Source organism: Phoxinus phoxinus, assembly GCF_949152265.1.
Source record: "Phoxinus phoxinus genome assembly, chromosome: 5".
In the NCBI taxonomy this organism is placed as follows: Eukaryota; Metazoa; Chordata; class Actinopteri; order Cypriniformes; family Leuciscidae; genus Phoxinus; species Phoxinus phoxinus.
Window position 1 is genome coordinate 12,962,569 of NC_136880.1, and position 19,255 is coordinate 12,981,823.

Sequence of the window (19,255 nt, forward strand, 5' to 3'; positions counted from 1 at the left end):
TTCGGTCTGACAGATGACTTATTCTTCTTCAGATTCATTGAACGCCATTTGGCGCATTACCGCCACCAACAGGACTGTTTTAAAACGGCTGAAAAAAACAAACAAAAAAAAACAATAATTTAAACAAATAAATATAAAAAGGCAAATAATAATAACAATAATTATCGTGAAATCCTGGCACAAGTCCCGAAGTCTTTAAGAATTCCTGAACATATTTGGAGGTTTCCGATGGTTTGACAGACTGAAATGCCGATGCAGGAAAACTCGATGCCCATGCGGAAGTCGGTCTATGATCATAATGGATAAACGAAGTGGAGAAAATAACGACATTAAAATGTAAGTAGGCTTATACGTCCATTGAGCAGAGGAAATCTGCACTCTTGACTGTTCTAACTGTTGAACTGAGCTTATGGTTTTCGGGTAACTTATGTTGCAGTGTGAGCATCTAATGTTGATGTTTGTTGTGGTTTTGGGCTGGGCAGTATTGTAAGTTAGGTGTCAAGCTGCTGTAAATCTATCACAGGAACATGGTCATTTCAGTCCTCACCGGAGTCCAGGATGATGCTTGCTGTCGTGATTTCACGGAGGAGGAGTGTCTCATGTGTCACACACACCTGGTGTGAGCGGCTGAAAGGCTGCAGGTTCGACAGGTTGTTCCTGTGATCAGTTCACAGCAGCATGACAGCAAAAACACAGCCCAGCCCAAACTAAACTAAACTAAACTAAACTACAACAGGTTGGGGTTTCTGCGGTTACACCCATCAAATGCGCTTTTTATTTAGCCATAGAACACCACAAAATGTCCACCTCAATTTTTTGTTTCTGTTTCGATAATGTTAATATCAATAAAGTACATACTCCTTGCAGAATATGCCCCCTTAATGCATTAATGCACTGTCTTGCCTTCTGGAGCACCAGGGACTGTTTTTACCTTTTGTAATAGTTGTGTTTGAGTCCCTCAATTGTCCACATTATGAAAAGATGGATCTCAAAATCATACAGTCTGTTGGAAAGAACTATCACAAAAACATACAAATTAATGAATAACAAAGCTAAAAAAAACATTTCTAATCCAAGAAGGACAAATATGAGGACAATGCTTATCTGGATTACAAAGGATTCGAAATGACAACAATACACTCACTTTTATAGTGTTGCACCACGCAGGAATCGAAGCCACAGTTTTCAGATCAGGTGAATGTTACTCAGTACCACGCTCCGCTTGGACGACACATATTCACCTCACTACCGAGCTTCAGTAGTTCAGGTGAGAATGAATTTAAAATGAAAAGAAGTTTATATGACAGTGATCACAGAAAAAAAAAAAATATATATATATATTAATCTGTTAATCCAAGAGGGAGAAAGATAAGTACAATGCTGACCCAGATAACAAATGAATTGAAGTGACATAACAATACACTCTTTTATGAAGTTTTACCCGTGCAGGAATTGAACCCACAATCTTTAGCTCACGGGGAAACCAGCCATACACCGACACACAGCATTTTGTTGACACATTTTGTTGTAATAACTTACACACAGCACAGGGAGGCTTTATTTCAATCTTTGAACTACATTTACAAAAAAATACAAATTGCAATAAATAAGAACAGATAAACAAATTGCAAACGCTAGCACAAATAAATACAATAGAATAAAGAGATAAATGAAATAAACCCAAAATAAACATTTTCAGTTGGGTCTAACAGTATTCAAGTAAGAAATACTAGCCTATAGAAATGTAAATAAAGTAATCAAATGTAAACTAACACTGGATAGTTTCCATTGTAGAAATTAAATACAGATTAATGCTTACAATTAAAGTGACAAAAGTTATTCAGTCTAGAGCAGCGAATGATTTTCTGTTCCTTGATTAACATGACAGACAGCAGCAGGTTTATTAGGCCGCTGTCACTTTAAGAGCTTAGCACAGATTTACTATTACACAACATGCGTTTTCTCTCAACTATTTACGTTCTACAACCGGCTGTATTTACCTGAATATTTGGCAAGGCGGTCACGTTTTGACATAATTTTGTATGTAATTGAATGTTTAAGCACAATAAGCCATGAAAAAGAAGTACATTTGGTACTCGCCAGCAGTTTTAGATGCAGTGTTGTGTGCGTGCCACTTATAGACCCGCGGTGTACGCGCTTTTGGTGTGAGCAAAAAAACTGCGGGAATGACTAAAATTATGCGCAATACAAGCACTATTCAACTGAACTACACAAGGGAGTGAGTGGAGGCGGGTGTGTGTCTATTCACCTTCAGAGAAGAGATAGCGAGAACGTGGGGCTGGTATTGGTGTAACAATATATTTCAGTACCAATACTTATCGAAATATATTAATAACCTTTTGAAAAGTACATTTTTGAACTGGTGGTAGTGCTGTAGACCTCAAAGTTGGTCAGATTACTATTCATTATCATCACAATAATTGTGTGCCAATTTTCATCATTTTCCGATGTCCCGTTCATAGGGCTGCCATAAGGGAAGAAATAATAATACGATGAAGAAACCTAACAATTACTAAAGGGGCTACAGCCACGGGCCCTAAAAATAACACAGTTTTAGTGATCCATTTTATTTTGTTAAAGGGATAGGCTAGTTCACCCAAAAATGAAAATTCTTACATTGATTACTCGCCATCATGTCGTTTCTTTCATCTTCAGAACACAAATGAAGATCTTTTTGATGAAATCTGAGAGCTTCTGTCCCTCCATTGACAGCTGCACAACTATTACTTTGATGCTTAAAAAAGTTCATAAAGAGATCATAAAACTAATCCATATTGATTGATAGGTTTAGTTAAAATTTTACGAAGAGACTTAATTTGCTTTATACAGAGAACAGATTTAATTTAGGCTTTTAATCACATCGAACAATGATCAGTGGACATAAACAGAAGCTCGACACACGAGAATGAACCTCATTGGTTCTCACACGTCAGGCAATCAGAATTGAGCTTCTGTTTACCACAACTGATGTGTGAATGATGACAGTTTATATGTGATAAAAGCCTAAATTCAATCTTTTCATCGAGTGTTGACATCAGTCTGTTGAATCGGTTGATTATATGGTTGTTTACGCTCCGTTTTAGGTTTTACTTTTTGTTTCCAGCATGGCTCATAAATAAAAAAATGTTATAAAACATGATTATCAAGTACAATACACAAAGTAAATCAACTTAGGTATTTTCTGTTGAATTGTGTCTTCACATGACTCTGTAATAAGGGCGCTGTGAGGGGTTTGGATGGGTCAGCTCCAGCATTATTAAAGGTGTCTGTTCGTGTGCTTTAGGTAAAAGCGCTGTTGTGGTGCCCGGCTGGAATCATCATGTCCTCCGCTGGTCCTTCTCTTCCATCCACTCGCCGTCCTGCGGCTGGAGACGAGACCGGGGCAGCGAGTGACCGTGGGATTTACTCCTCGGACAGACACGCTGGCCTCCTGCTGGCCCAGATGAACAAGCTGCGCCTGCTCTCTGACTTCTGCGACGTGCGCCTGCTGGTGGGCGGACGGGTGTTCGGGGTCCACAAGCTGGTGCTGGCTGCCAGCGGCCCGTATTTCACTGCTCTGTTCTCGGGGGGCATGAGCGAAGCCCGCGAGGAGGAGGTCCGCATTGCTGGAGTGGAGGCTGACGTCTTTGAAATTCTCCTGGGATTTATTTACACTGGTATGTTAGAGTCATATTTGTTGTATGTTTGCTAATGACCATCGTCACTATTGATATTACTAATTTGAACAATGAGATTACAATTACTTTACTACCCAGAAGTGTTAAACTCAACCCGTTACGTGAACGATACCTCGAATCATCCAACTTTCTGAGGAGAGGTGTGCTATTATTGACGTATGCCGGGTACACACTGCATGATTTTCAAAGTCGTCGGATCGCTGTTCTTCTCACACTACACGGCGGTCTTGCGGTACCATGTAGTTGCTGTTGTATGGAAGAATCGCCAAGAACTCTGTCTCTTCTACAAACTACGTTTCACAACCAAACACATGTGAGAAGTGACACAGAAAATAACGAGAAATCACGCGTGATACTTAAGTTCTCGTGCGAGACTGGATTTCTTCCTGTTAAAAACGGTAGCCCACAAGAAGCTTGCGGTCCAAGTTGTCTGTGCGCTGATTTGCAGCAAAAAAATTTTTTTTATAATATGAAGGATGAGCCATGCTTGCTGATGTTCTCTTTCAGCTTTATGGCTCCTCCCCCTGAACTCTTCCTTGCTCTCTCATTGGCTGCTGATCGTCACCGATGGAATTTCCAGTCAAAATCAAGCAACCTTTCCAACTCTCTCTCGAATCCCACACGGAAGTGACTTAAACTGCAATTCATCGACTGGCCGCTAGAGACAGGCCCAAAAGAGACTCAATCCCATAGACCCCCATCATATTAAAATGCACAATTTTACAGCAGAAAAAAACATGTTTACAGTCTGGTACAAAAAGTGGTTTTCGTCTGTATAGTTAATTTTGTCCTTCATGACAACTGTGAGGGGGGGAATTATTTTATAACTCATCCGTTTAAATTATATTAAGCCTTAAAGTTGTGCATAATTAAGGGCGTGGCCACTTGAGTGACAGGTGGATTGTCGCTGATGTCACTACTAGCGGTTTGTCTGCTTTCTCGTAGCTAATCCGCTTCTCCATTTTCATTTCCATTTTCGCGAGGTGACGTACTGCGAAGATGGCAACGGCCAGCTCCGCCCACTTTGGGCTTCAAAAGTGCTCTTCAGAAACCTATGGGTGTCGTCATGGACACTACGTCCATTTTTAAACGTGTATATATATATATATATATATTTTTTTTTTTTTTACAATAAACGGTCAAAACACATTTTACACTGCAATCGCTGGATCTGAAATCGAATACTTTAGTAGTAGTTTCTGTTTCAAGATCGTCATCCAGTCACTTTTTTGACACCGTCGCGTCAAGTAGTAAAGAGTTTAAGTGGACTAGTGTGTGTGTGTTTGTGCCTACTTAACTATATGGGGAGAGATTTGCATCCTGAATTGAGCTAAATCTGACAAAAACGCTTCCATTTGGGGATGTTTTCATTTGTAAAAATAAAGTTTTGTTCTGGTGGCCGTCAACAATGACCTCCCAACACTTGTAATGATTCATTTAAACTGTTAAATTTTCATATGTCGACTTCTGTTGGGTAACTGGCCATTGTGGAATCCCCGGAAATAAGCAAACTAAAGAGGTACTATAACACAGACCTCAAAAGTGCTCCATATGCTCACCCAATCTCATAAGGTGCGTCCCAAATCGTGCACTATTCTACGCCATTCTGTAGTATAAATAGTGCGAGTAGTGCGTTCACACTAAAATTCAAAAAAGAAAAAGTGCACTTTAAGTCCCCGGATGATGCACTTATTTAACCGGAAAAAATGAAGCGCGGGACGTTGGACACTTCATGCACTCGACTGTCCGGAGGGGGAGGGGCTATCAGACTCCGATGTTGAAAGACTAAAAAAACGTATAAAGTTCATACATAGATTATCTTGCTCAGGTGTGTTTGATTAGGGTTGGGCAGTGGCCCTCCGGGTGCCAGATATGAGGAATCCTGTCGTACATAATCAACAAAATGGCACAATGAATGGGATCAGTGCATTCCAAACACACTTCATGAAAAACACACATTTTCTACATCCAATAATCACTGGAACCAGATCATCTACACCCAGCGGACACTCCAGAGGAGTACACATCATTACTTTTAATATCAGGCAGTTGTATGCTTCATAATGCCCGCTGTCTTTGAAGAGCAGTTTATTCTATAATCCTTGAAAAGTTAATCAGTTTTAGAGTTTTTATTAAAAATACATTTTAAAACCGTACATAAGTGTTATGTCCATGGCTGGGGACTGGACCTGTACACTGCAAGTTTCTTTGGATAAAAACTTTTCTGTTAAATAGTGTGTAATAGTCTACTGTAAAAAGTCAATGTGAACAAACAAACAAGCAATTTGTGTTATCCTCTGTTGCCTAGCTACTTCCACACAGTTTTCCGAGTGTGTGAACGCTAAGCCTCTGCTCCCGCAGGCTGCATCGACGTGACGGTGGACACTGTGCAGGAGCTGATGGTGGCTGCAGACATGCTGACGCTGAGCGAGGTGGTGGACATCTGCGGAGAGTTCCTGCGCGCTCACATGGACCCGTCCAACTGTGTGGGCATCTACCGCTTCCTGGAGCAGATCGCCTGCACGGAGCTGTTAAAGTTCACTGAAGACTACATCCACTGCCACTTTCTAGAGGTGGGTTTATTGACTCACGCAGGATAGGTGAATTGAACAAAATGAACGACCAAAAACATTCTTTCACAGATTTTTGTGACTGTGAAACTCAAATAGACGGAAAAAAAACGTAAATTATCCTTGAATGGATCACAATATGAGACTTAAATTCATTATTTCTCATGTATATTTTATTTTTTGACATGCTACATGAAAGATGATCTTTTCCCCTTTTTTCTGTTAGGCCTACTTTATTCAAAGTGTTGATTATTGGCAAATTGAATGGAGTAGTCAACTAATGGTGGACCAATTTGACCCCTAAAACAACTGATGTTGCCAACATTTATTCAGCCTTTCCAAAACACATCTATGTGTAAAAAATTGCATGCACATTCATGACCCTAAATGTGTCTCAGAATTACCAGCGTTTCAAGCAATTGACCGTTCGCAAAGTCCCGACCCCTTTAGTTACTGTCGCTATGTCCGACAAGCCACGCCGCTCTCGCCACACCATGTTCTCACGCAGTGTAAAACACATCGCGGAGCAGAGAGGAGACTGACAACACGCTGACAGACAGGACAGACCAGGTCACTTTTGATATTAAACAAAGTCTTACCTTTTTGACCACAAAACTTGGTCATTTTTTTAAAGAAATTTAAACAATAAATACTGTTTTCTGGCTCTTTAATGTGTCAGTCAGATCGCTGTAGAGCATCAGTTAAAGCTGCTTGTGAAACGATCATCTCTTCCGTCTAGTTCATTTATAGCATCAAATTAACATGATTGAACATCAGAAGGAATGTTGTTTTAACCGCGGAAAGGCGTCAGTACACTCCGCTTCTCAAGTTCAAATCCTCCAACGTTAATCTACTAACTCTCTTGACTGCTTTGTCCGACAAAATGGCGGATGGCAAAGTATGATTGGGCAGATCGCCTGTCAATCAAGCTCCCTGTGAAGTAGTGCAGGCGTTTTAGGAAAAAAGGGCGAACAAATTGCAACAGAATCAAACTCAACTGATTTTGTATCCTCCATATGTCCTGAGTAAAGAAAAAAAAAGCCCAGAAGAATCCCATTAGGGGAAAGTTCAGAAAAAGACCCAAATATATCCTATTCATACGCATATTCATTATTTTTCTCACATGAATAGGGTAACAAATTTAACCTTTAGATATCACCATCAAAATTACTGAGTTGATTACTTATATCAAGACATACAAAACATTTATTACAAGTTTTTTTAATTGTTTGTTACCATGGACAAACGGTGCATAATCTAATTACAGATGTGCTAATTAGCATAAATACCACAGCAGATCTAAACATTGGGTACAGCAGGAGAAAATGTCTTGTTGAACCTTGTTGACATATTACAGTAAAAGACTAAATGTTAAGGTCTGAATGGAACCCATTTAGGCTACCCATGAGCATAAATACATACGGGCAGGAAGAAGTACTTTAAAACAGCCTTTATTAATTATTAATGCAGATATGGGGTTTGGGGCTGGGACCCACGGACCCACGGACCCAGCCCCAAACCCCATCTCTGCAATAATAACGAATTGGGTTCCATTCAGACCTTAACATTTAGTCTTTTACTGTAATATGTCAACAAGATTCAACAAGACATTTTCTCCTGCTGTACCCAATGTTTAGATCTGCTGTGGTATTTATGATAATTAGCACATCTGTAATTAGATTATGCACCGTTTGTCCATGTTAACAAACATTTTAAAAAAACTTGTAATACATTTGTTGTTTGTCTTGATGTAAGTAATCAACTCAGTAATTTTGATGGTGATATCTAAAGGTTAAATTTTTTACTCTATTCACGTGAGAAAAATAATGAATATGCGTATGAATAGGATATATTTGGGTCTTTTTCTGAACTTTCCCCTTATGGGATTCTTCTGGGCTTTTTTTTTCCTTACTCAGGACATATGGAGAATACAAAATCAGTTGAGTTTGATTCTGTTGCAATTTGTTCACGGTTGACCCCCATTTTGGCTTAAAACGCCTGGACTAAAGGGTCAATTGGAAAATTGAATGCCGGTCAAACTGTCCCCAACAGCATAGGAGGGTTTTTAACGTGTAGAAAGTCACCCAGTTAAATGACTTGGTATTGTAATAACTGTCCACTGTTACCAGCTTCCATGATTGTTCTGAGAACCAATCAAAAGCTCATGTGCTCGGTGATGTGTACCACAGGTTCGCTCCTCAGAAGAGTTCTCCAGCTTGTGTAAGGACCAGTTGGTGAAGTTGCTCCGCAGTGAGGAGCTGAGGATTGAAGATGAGTATCAGGTGTTCACGGCTGCTATGGACTGGCTGCACCACAACGTGCCCCACCGGAAGAAGCACGTGGTGGAGGTCCTGGAGCCTGTGCGCTTCGCTCTGCTGTCTCCACAGAGACTCTACAAGTACATCGAGGGTGAGCTGGAGAGACGGGGTTCAGATGAGTGCGACACTCATCTATGAAACTCATCATTTTCATCTCACAATTCTGACTTCTTTTATATCACAATTCACAGTGACTTATTTTCTCAGAATTGCGTGATGTAAACCGTGTGATAAAAATGTGCAATTACTTATTTATTTATTTATTTATTTCAGCTTCCATAGGTTTCTTATTAGATATAATTGGAAGAAACTTTCACATTGTCTGACATAGGCAAAGGTTATAATTTACAGAAAGACATTTCAATTTAAACAGACGAGAGATGTCTTTGCTTGTTTCCACCAATGAAAAAAAAAGTAAAAGGCAATTGCGATTTTTAATCTCACAATTCTGACTTCTTTTCTCAGAATTGTAATATATAAACTTGTTAAAATATATAAAATTATGAGTTATATAGTCCAATTCTGAGAAAAAAAATGCTCTCACAATTCTGATTGCGACACCAAATTGCGACTTTGCGAATTCTGACTTAAAAACTTGCTATTGCAAGTTTACATCACGCTGAGAAATAGTCAAAATTGTGGAACTAAACTTTTCTGACAAGTCACTGTCACAGATTTGAGAGGTGTTTTTTTTTTAAAACAATGGCAGCAGTATTACATGTAAACACAAATGATAAATAAAAAATTAAATTTATTCTTAATAATAACCTGAATAAAATACTCTGTCAAATAATAAAAGCAAAGAAAATATGTTAAAATATATATTCACATTCGATGATATTTCAGAATGTGTTAAATAGACATTTTAAGAGGGTTTAAGAGCATAAAAATGATGCATAATAAAAATGTTTAAACAATAAGGGTAGGCCAGTAGTCGCTGTGCGTGTAAACCTCACTCCCCTGATCTCAAGAGGCGCTCTAGGGATTGTAGTAGATTAATAAGACCAAAGATCGCCCGTTTGATGTACCCAACATTTATTATACGTCGTGTTTAACTCTAAAATAAATAGTAAAATAGGTATTGGGTCTCATTCATGAAACACGAGCATTCTACACACGAATTCTTGTGTAAATCGTGTGTAAAGTGGTTCTGGCGTAAATTTTCGGATTCATTAAAATGTTCGTATTTTCCAAATGTTAGTTGGTACGAAAGAAATCTACACCTGCTCCCAGCCACGCGTAAATAGTGTGTTTAACATCCGAACGTTTTGCTCATTAATAAGGCTGCATTTTCCCAGCAGGCACACTACGTCATATGACGTTGATATTTGGTTAAGTTTTGGTTGCGACGTCGGGTGACCAAAATCCAACATCAATACAACGTCTAATGCCAACGTACAATTGACGTCTAATACCGACGTCAGCTGACGTTGATATTTGGTTGTTTTTAGGTTGTGTTGTAAAGTTACCAAAATCCAATGTCTATTGACGTCATTATGGTGACAACCAGGCAACGTCAAATTATAACATCAGTAGACGTTGATATTTTGTTGGTTTTAGGTCGTAGTATTTACCAACCAAAATACAACGTCATCTGACGTAACAATGATAACGTCCACGCAACGTCAAATTATAACATCAGTAGACGTTGATATTTTGTTGGTTTTAGGTCGTGGTATTTACCAACCAAAATACAACGTCATCTGACGTAATAATGGTAACGTCCAAGCAACGTCAAATTATAACATCAGTAGACGTTGATATTTTGTTGGTTTTAGGTCGTGGTATTTACCAACCAAAATACAACGTCATCTGACGTAATAATGGTAACGTCCACGCAACGTCAAATTATAACATCAGTAGACGTTGATATTTTGTTGGTTTTAGGTCGTGGTATTTACCAACCAAAATACAACGTCATCTGACGTAATAATGGTAACGTCCACGCAACGTCAAATTATAACATCAGTAGACGTTGATATTTTGTTAGTTTTAGGTCGTGGTATTTACCAACCATAATACAACGTCATCTGACGTAATAATGGTAACGTCCACGCAACGTCAAATTATAACATCAGTAGACGTTGATATTTTGTTGGTTTTAGGTCGTGGTATTTACCAACCATAATACAACATCATATGACGTAATAATGGTAACGTCCAAGCAACGTCAAATTATAACATCAGTAGACGTTGATATTTTGTTGGTTTTAGGTCGTGGTATTTACCAACCATAATACAACGTCATCTGACGTAATAATGGTAACGTCCACGCAACGTCAAATTATAACATCAGTAGACGTTGATATTTTGATGGTTTTAGGTCGTGGTATTTACCAACCAAAATACAACGTCATCTGACGTAATAATGGTAACGTCCACGCAACGTCAAATTATAACATCAGTAGACGTTGATATTTTGTTGGTTTTAGGTCGTGGTATTTACCAACCAAAATACAACGCCATCTGACGTAATAATGGTAACGTCCACGCAACGTCAAATTATAACATCAGTAGACGTTGATATTTTGTTAGTTTTAGGTCGTGGTATTTACCAACCATAATACAACGTCATCTGACGTAATAATGGTAACGTCCACGCAATGTCAAAGTACAACATCAGTAGACGTTGATATTTTGTTGGTTTTAGGTCGTGGTATTTACCAACCATAATACAACGTCATATGACGTAATAATGGTAACGTCCAAGCAACGTCAAATTATAACATCAGTAGACGTTGATATTTTGTTGGTTTTAGGTCGTGGTATTTACCAACCATAATACAACGTCATCTGACGTAATAATGGTAACGTCCACGCAACGTCAAATTATAACATCAGTAGACGTTGATATTTTGATGGTTTTAGGTCGTGGTATTTACCAACCATAATACAACGTCATATGACGTCATTATGGTAACGTCCACGCAACGTCAAATTATAACATCAGTAGACGTTGATATTTTGTTGGTTTTAGGTCGTGGTATTTACCAACCATAATACAACGTCATCTGACGTAATAATGGTAACGTCCACGCAACGTCAAATTATAACATCAGTAGACGTTGATATTTTGATGGTTTTAGGTCGTGGTATTTACCAACCATAATACAACGTCATCTGACGTAATAATGGTAACGTCCACGCAACGTCAAAATATAACATCAGTAGACGTTGATATTTTGATGGTTTTAGGTCGTGGTATTTACCAACCATAATACAACGTCATCTGACGTAATAATGGTAACGTCCACGCAACGTCAAATTATAACATCAGTAGACGTTGATATTTTGATGGTTTTAGGTCGTGGTATTTACCAACCATAATACAACGTCATCTGACGTAATAATGGTAACGTCCACGCAACGTAAAATCATAACATCAGTAGACGTTGATATTTTGATGGTTTTAGGTTGTGGTATTTACCATCCAAAATACAACGTCATCTGACGTTATAATGGTAATGTCCACGCAACATCAAATTATAACATCAATAAACGTTGATTATTTGTTGGTTTTAGGTTGTGGTTTTCACTAACCAAAATACAACGTCAAGCCAACGTCTCCAGACAACGTCATATTTACGTCAAACACTGACATTAAGTCATGAGGTATGGTGACCAAAACCCAATGTCATCTGACGTCATAATGGTAACGCCCACACAACGTTAAACACTAACATCATTAGACGTTGATATTTTGTTGTTTTTAGGTTGTGGTTTTCACTAACCAAAATACAACGTCAAGCCAACGTCTCCAGACAACGTCATTTTGATGTCAAACACTTATATACCCGTCCTTCGGATGAGACGTTAAACCGAGGTCCTGACTCTCTGTGGTCATTAAAAATCCCAGGATGTCCTTCAAAAAAGAGTAGGGGTGTAACCCCGGCATCCTGGCCAAATTTGCCCCTTGGTCTCTGTCCATCATGGCCTCCTTATCATCCCCATATACTGATTGGCTTCATCACTGTCTCCTCTCCACCAATTAGCTGGTGTGTGGTGGGCGTTCTGGCGCAATATGGCTGCTGTCGCATCATCCAAGTGGATGCTGCACATTGGTGGTGGTTGAGGAGATTCCCCCCTTCTAGGTGAAGCGCTTTGAGGTCTCAGATAAAGCGCTATATAAATGTAACAAATTATTATTATTATTATTATATTCAGTCATGAGGTATGGTGACCAAAACCCAACATCATCTGACGTCATAATGATAACGTCCACACCTCGTCAAATTATAACTTCATTAGACGTTGATATTTTGTTGGTTTTAGGTTGTAGTATTTACTAACCAAAATACAACGTCAAGCCAACGTCTCCATACAACATCATATTTACGTCAAACACTGACATTAAGTCATGAGGTATGGTGACCAAAACCCAACATCATCTGACGTCATAATGTTAACGTCCACACAACGTCAAACTCTAACATCATTAGACGTTGATATTTTGTTGGTTTTAGGTTGTGGTATTTACTACAATGTCAAGCCAACATCATAGTGACGTCAAAAAATGACATTTCAAAACCCAATGTCTCCTTAACGTTGTAATGGTAACGTCCACACAACAATAAATTCTAACATCATATTGATGTCAAATACTAAAATGTGTTGTTGGGTCACAATCTTCTAAATTATCGTGAGGTATGGTGGTCTAAACCCAGCACTGTCACAATGTTTAAAACATCTAGACAACAAGACATTCCTTTATCAGATGTTGTTGTTTTGTTGACTGTATATCATTACTAACAAAACACAAACGTCAGCATGCTAATTTATACATCTAAAAAAGGATACAGGCAACATTAGACATATTTGGTATGATTTCAGTTGTAGTGTTGGGTAAGATAAATTCAATGTCTAAAATAGGCCTACACCAAGCAATCAAATTCTGAAAGAGTGCTGTAAAGGTGCACACAACAACACTGTTTGGGATTCGTTTTTAACATATTTTATACTTATTTCTACAATTATATAATGAATCCTAAACCACCTTGTGTTGTTTTGCACATATATATATATATTTTAAATCAGCTGGTTTGCTGCTCAAAATGTTGTTTGCAGGTGTATACACTTTATTCATTTTAGAGCAGCACACTCCAGGTAAGTTGCTCATTCTTACAAGAGGGAAAGACGGTTCAAATTTGGATTATCTACATTATGGAACAGCAAATACCACTGTGTGGGTGAAATGTGAACTACCTCTTCAAGTTGTGCCTTTGGGTAATCAATTTTTTTTTTAAATCAAAATACGCAGTTTATCAGAGAGCAATGAATAGGCTACAGGTAGGCCTAGTGGTAACAGTACTCAACATCTGTATAGCATACGCCCAACCACCTGACGAAGGTTTTAGTTGTTTTATCAGGACTACTGGTGAGTTGGACCTCATGGCCCTGAAGGCTATACATGGCCTTATAATTTGGATTCCATGAGGAGACACAGACATAGGGTAGACTGGGTACAGTTGAGACATGTGTACAGTTGAGACACCTTAAATAACTTGCGTGCGCAGCAAGCACACGTTGTGATTTTTGTTGTGCACATGCGTATTAGTGTCCTCTTTGATCGTGGAAAATTTGAACAACAGACACATCTCCGATCTGAAGATATCAGCAAAAGTTTTTTTTCTAAATTAAGACGTTCACTTCACCATGCACTCTCCACAATGAATAGCTTATCCTTATGTGACTGTTAAACGTAACTGGTATACAAAAGTTATTCTGTGCCCTAAAAACTGGCATATTTCATGATATTGTGTCATGCAAGGTCATTGAAAAAATTAGAGAAATGTGCGAGGTGTCCCAGCGATAAAGATCCATAGACATCACACGCTGTTTAGATGGTCAGTGTTATGATAACAGGTTAAACGTCGTAATTAGCCAGCACAGGACACAAATTAAAATAAAATTTGATATTTGTAATATTTAAACTGTGTATTATTAATGAATAGCCTATATTTTCTAAAATTAATTTAATATGTTCCACATATAGGTACAGTTGAGACAACGTTGAGACAAAAAGCACCTTATTTTTATGAGCTAATTGTGGAAAATATAAACTACTTATGGGTATTATTGATTGATAATATCTTAGTCTACAAGCTAATGAAATGTCATGTAGCATGTCATGTGGAAATTTTGTTTTCAGTATCTATTTTGTGTGAAAAATCAAAATCAAAAAGTGTCTCAACTGTACCCACTCATTTCACCCATAATTTATTTTAAAGCTTCATAACAGTGCAGCTGTCAGACAAACGCAGTAGCCTAAGTATTAATATACAAATAATGATTAGAATATGAATAACGATAATAAAATCAAATTAGCCTATTGAAGTGTAGTTTGGTTTTTGTTTTGTTGAAAGAAATTTGAAATTAATTCCTAACCAATCACAGTTAGGCATCAATTTCCTCTGCCCTATCCTCTTGTGGAAAACACCTCACTAACCAATCACAGTTAGGCAAGCATTAATGTCCTCTGCTCCATCTTTGTGGAAAATACCACTCTAGCTGTTGTACTCACTGCATAGCGCGGGCACTGCACACCTTTCAACATCCTGCTGACATACCTGCTGTGGACGATGAGTGAACAGAGGTAAGGAAAATATAAATAAATATGGGTGTTTATTAGTTTTAATTTTCTGTGGGACAGCAATGGATTTTTGTGAACTGGCGCGAATTTCCACCTAGCCTAGGCTAGCTGCATTGCCAGAGTATCTTTAATAATGTACAGTTAAAAGTGACTTAAATATTATAACTATACATAACTATAGTACAATAGTACAAGTAGTGAAATGAAAGTCGCCTCAGCGCACATTTTTCTGACTGAACTGCACGTGAGCCGGCTTGTCTGTTCGCAAGTATCAGCCGCTGTTGGGGGAGTCGGGGAAACGTTATAGCACGTGAAATGAATGCTTTAATTTACATTAATTTTACGGAGCCCTCCACATGACACATACAATAAAAAATGTTTACATTGTGGCCATATTTGTCCTTTGTCGTGGATTCTCGATCACTTTATTGTGTAAAATGTGCTCGTGGATCAATGACGTAGGCCTACTTGGGCTATATAGGCCCATTTTCGACGGCGCCTCCATGTCACGGACCGGTTATTATATTTTCTGCTATATTTGCTTTTTATTTATTAAATACATGCAATTGGTTGATGAAACATTTATTAAAATTAAGATACAAATTTTTACAAAACGAAATTTAAAGAAAGGCTTTCTACAGAGCAAAACTGAAGTTGTAAAACGCATTTCTGATGATTTACAAAACAAAACTTCCATGTAATAGGCAGTGGGCCAAGTCTGTTTTTCTCCTTTAGTTTTCGATTTGATAGATCTCCTCCAGGGAACTGGTTAATTTTTTATAACTGGCTTTATAAATTGTTGTTGAGCACATTACTGCTTGTTTCCAACGTCAATTGTTGCACATTAAAAATATAACGTAGATATAATCTCGCTAGCTAACCACAAAATGTTAGCCGGAGTAAGAACCAATCAAAGCTCGTGTTGTTACCTTGTCAACTTGAGTTGACCAATCACGTCATTATTTGAACCGGTGCCCGAAGACCCGGATGTGAACTGAACTCGCGGGCGCGGCGGCCGGTCAGTGGCGAGTCCTCCGTTTTTTGGCTACAATGTACGGTTGCACCACACATCGTGGAAACGGTAGGTAACTGATTAGCACTAGCATTATCCGAAACATTGTAAAAAGTCTGAATGCATTGGTCTTGGCATATGTTCGCCGAATGCTACACACGTGGGTAATGCTAAGTTATTTGTCGTTTTAAATGTAGTATACGGTAACGTAAGTTGGCTAGTGTTAGCACCTGAAGTAACTTTGTATGGTAGGATCAGCTTTTTTTTTCTGTGGATACCGCAAGCTAATTATTTATTTAACTGTGTGTTGTAAAGAGTTTATCAAGGGTTTATTTGCATTTGTCTTAAAATGTTGACTATGACGCTGAAGTTTTTTTTTTTTTTCATCCAGAAGAAGAAAGTTTTTAAGTTTTTTTCCATCGTTCAGCCCCTTCCGTGTAACTAGCTAACAGTTATATGAATTTATCTTATTTGAAGTGAAGCTTATGTACTGCGAGAGTATTTCCCAAACATCTCCAGGAGTAAGTTACACGATACACGTTGTCCTGCCTGTTTTAGACATCTCCCTGCTCCAACACAGATGATATAAACCGCTTCCATAGTTCATAATGAGTTGACAATTTGAATCAGCTATGTTGGGGCAGGGAGATGTCTAAAACACACACGGTTATATAGTTAGCTTACGTTATCTCCTGATTCCTGTCTAATCGCACATTGTATTTTGTATATTTTGCATGCGTTTCCTCTCCTGATGGTGAAGCCGACATCTGAAGGGCAGAAGGCAGACGCTCTTGGAACACCTCACTTGGGTGAAGTAGGCAACGTATTAACGGTATCTCCATGAGGCAACGTCCAGGTTGGATTTATTTTGTATAGTTGGCTAATGTTATATTAAGGCAAACATTAGATAAGGGGTTTTCAAAGTCTGAGACTGCGTGCCTTCAAACAAAGCGTGGGAAACGACGTGCCCCCCACCACATTTTTAGTTTACTTGGTAAGTTTCGCTCAATTCCTGGATGCCTTTGGGATCATAATTATATATTTTTTATCCCATAGGCACTCAACATTTGAGCCAAAATAGCCTAATATTGCTGAACATAACTTCTTACTGCACCAAACAGTTATAAACAAAGGTCTGTCCTAAGGCATTTATTAGTTTCAGCCTGATGAGGGGAAAACAGTTCCCAAAACTACTGTATCTGAACTCTCACACATGTGGGCTTTTCTGTGTGATCTCCTTTTGATAACTAATGCAAGTAATGTAATAGTTTCACTTCCATTGATCCTCCCCTGAAACTGTTTGGAGGGCCGCCACACACTTTGAAAACCCCTGAGTTAGATTATCAACGGCTAACTAGGGCTATTTAGTGAATTTACAACACCAGACAAAAACGAACTTGAACCAGATTAACTTTTATTAGTGTCATGTTATTTAAAGATGTACTCAGGCCATGGCTGCACGCTCACAATGTTGTGTTTTTCATCCTTAGACAGCGTTGGTGCAGTTCCTACATATGGCGCTTTTCCACTGCATGGTACGGCTCGGTTCGGTACGGCACAGCACGCTTTGGCGCATTTCCACTGCATGGTACGGCACGGCACGCTTTGGCGCTTTTCCACTGCATGGTACGGTACGGCTCGGTACGGCACAGCACGCTTTGGCGCATTTCCACTGCATGGTACGGTACGGCACGGTACGGCACAGCACGCTTTGGCGCTTTTCCACTGCATGGTACGGTACGGCTCGGTACGGCACAGCACGCTTTGGCGCTTTTCCACTGCATGGTACGGTACGGCTCGGTACGGCACAGCACGCTTTGGCGCATTTCCACTGCATGGTACGGTACGGCTCGGTACGGCACAGCACGCTTTGGCGCATTTCCACTGCATGGTACGGTACGGAACGGCTCGCTTCGGCTCGCTTTAAATGGTACCACCTCTGTTGAGGTTCCAAGCGTACCATACCGAAACTAAATGTGACGTGAAAACACTGCAGATCACTGATTGGTCAGACAGAATCGTCACTTCTGCATTGTATTTCGTCTCGTGTCGCATTGTATTTGCGACACGAGACACTAAACCCGCTAGATGTAAATAGCCAGACAACAGCCAACGCGGTAGCACCTGTTTTTAGAGTATTTAGTTGACAAAAGAGGTAAAAAAAAAATCAAACAAGAAATGGCTGAATCGTGGTCAGTGGACGAGGAGCGGATCCAGCGAGAGCTGGATGGGGCAACACGGAATGAAAAAGTGTTCCAAGAAGTAGCACAGCTCTTAGCCGCACACGGCTACCACCGGACCTACAAACTTAAAAAAAATAAAAAGTGACTACCGAGCCAGTAGAGGCGGCAACTATTAACGATCAGTTCCACCCACTTTGAAGCGGTACTAACTGCAGTGGAAAAGCAACCGAGCTAAAGCGAACCGAACCGTGCCGTACCGAGTCGAGTCGTACCACGCAGTGGAAAAGTGAAGCGAGCCGAACCGCTCCGAGCCGAACCGCTCCGAGCTGAACCGAGCCGTACCATGCAGCGGAAAAGCACCAATAGACACATGTCTGTGCATGGTAGCTGGTGCTTTCTACATGTGCAGTTCCCCCACACATTGTAATGCTTTGCACTGGCAATGCACAAGCTCCAAGACACTTTTTGGTGCTGGTGGAAATGTCATCCAATGAACTGCATAGAATTCCCCCTCGATCCTCCATCCATGCTGCATTGGGGGAGGTATGCCTGGCAGGCTTTGCAAACTTCTCCTGTAGAACAGAGGAATAGAAAATATTTTGGTATATATTCCAGTATGAATAGGATGAATTGTCAGGTAGACAAATATGACAAAGAATGTGTTTATCAAAGGTGGTTACTTTTAATCTAGTAATCTCACTGTTTAGATTTGTAAGAATACCATGTAATGTCTTTGTTTCAAATAAAACATTCCTTTAAAAAAATGACTTTTGTGTTCAATTCATTGTCAACCTTACACTATTCACTGTAATCTTATATTGAATATGCTTTTTGGCCTTGTTAAATCTCCAGCTTTTCAATAATTTTTTTAAGATAAAGTGTTCA

At 39.2% G+C, this 19,255-nt stretch overlaps 1 protein-coding gene across 3 annotated transcripts in view; it reads left to right on the top strand.

The window, feature by feature from the left end:
• Positions 1 to 238: 238 nt before the first annotated feature.
• Positions 239 to 19,255, top strand: part of ipp (intracisternal A particle-promoted polypeptide) — a 30,860-nt gene continuing 11,843 nt past the window's right edge. The window contains exons 1-5 of one of the 3 annotated variants that reach the window (XM_079613708.1): positions 267 to 336; positions 1,153 to 1,267; positions 3,305 to 3,677; positions 6,060 to 6,271; positions 8,458 to 8,677. In XM_079613708.1, coding sequence (XP_079469834.1) covers positions 1,199 to 1,267; positions 3,305 to 3,677; positions 6,060 to 6,271; positions 8,458 to 8,677 — 874 coding nt within the window. In that variant the 5' untranslated portion in view covers positions 267 to 336; positions 1,153 to 1,198. Of the gene's footprint in view, positions 337 to 1,152; positions 1,268 to 3,304; positions 3,678 to 6,059; positions 6,272 to 8,457; positions 8,678 to 19,255 lie in introns of all 3 variants that reach the window. The other 2 variants (XM_079613707.1, XM_079613709.1) reach the window with 2 other exon arrangements.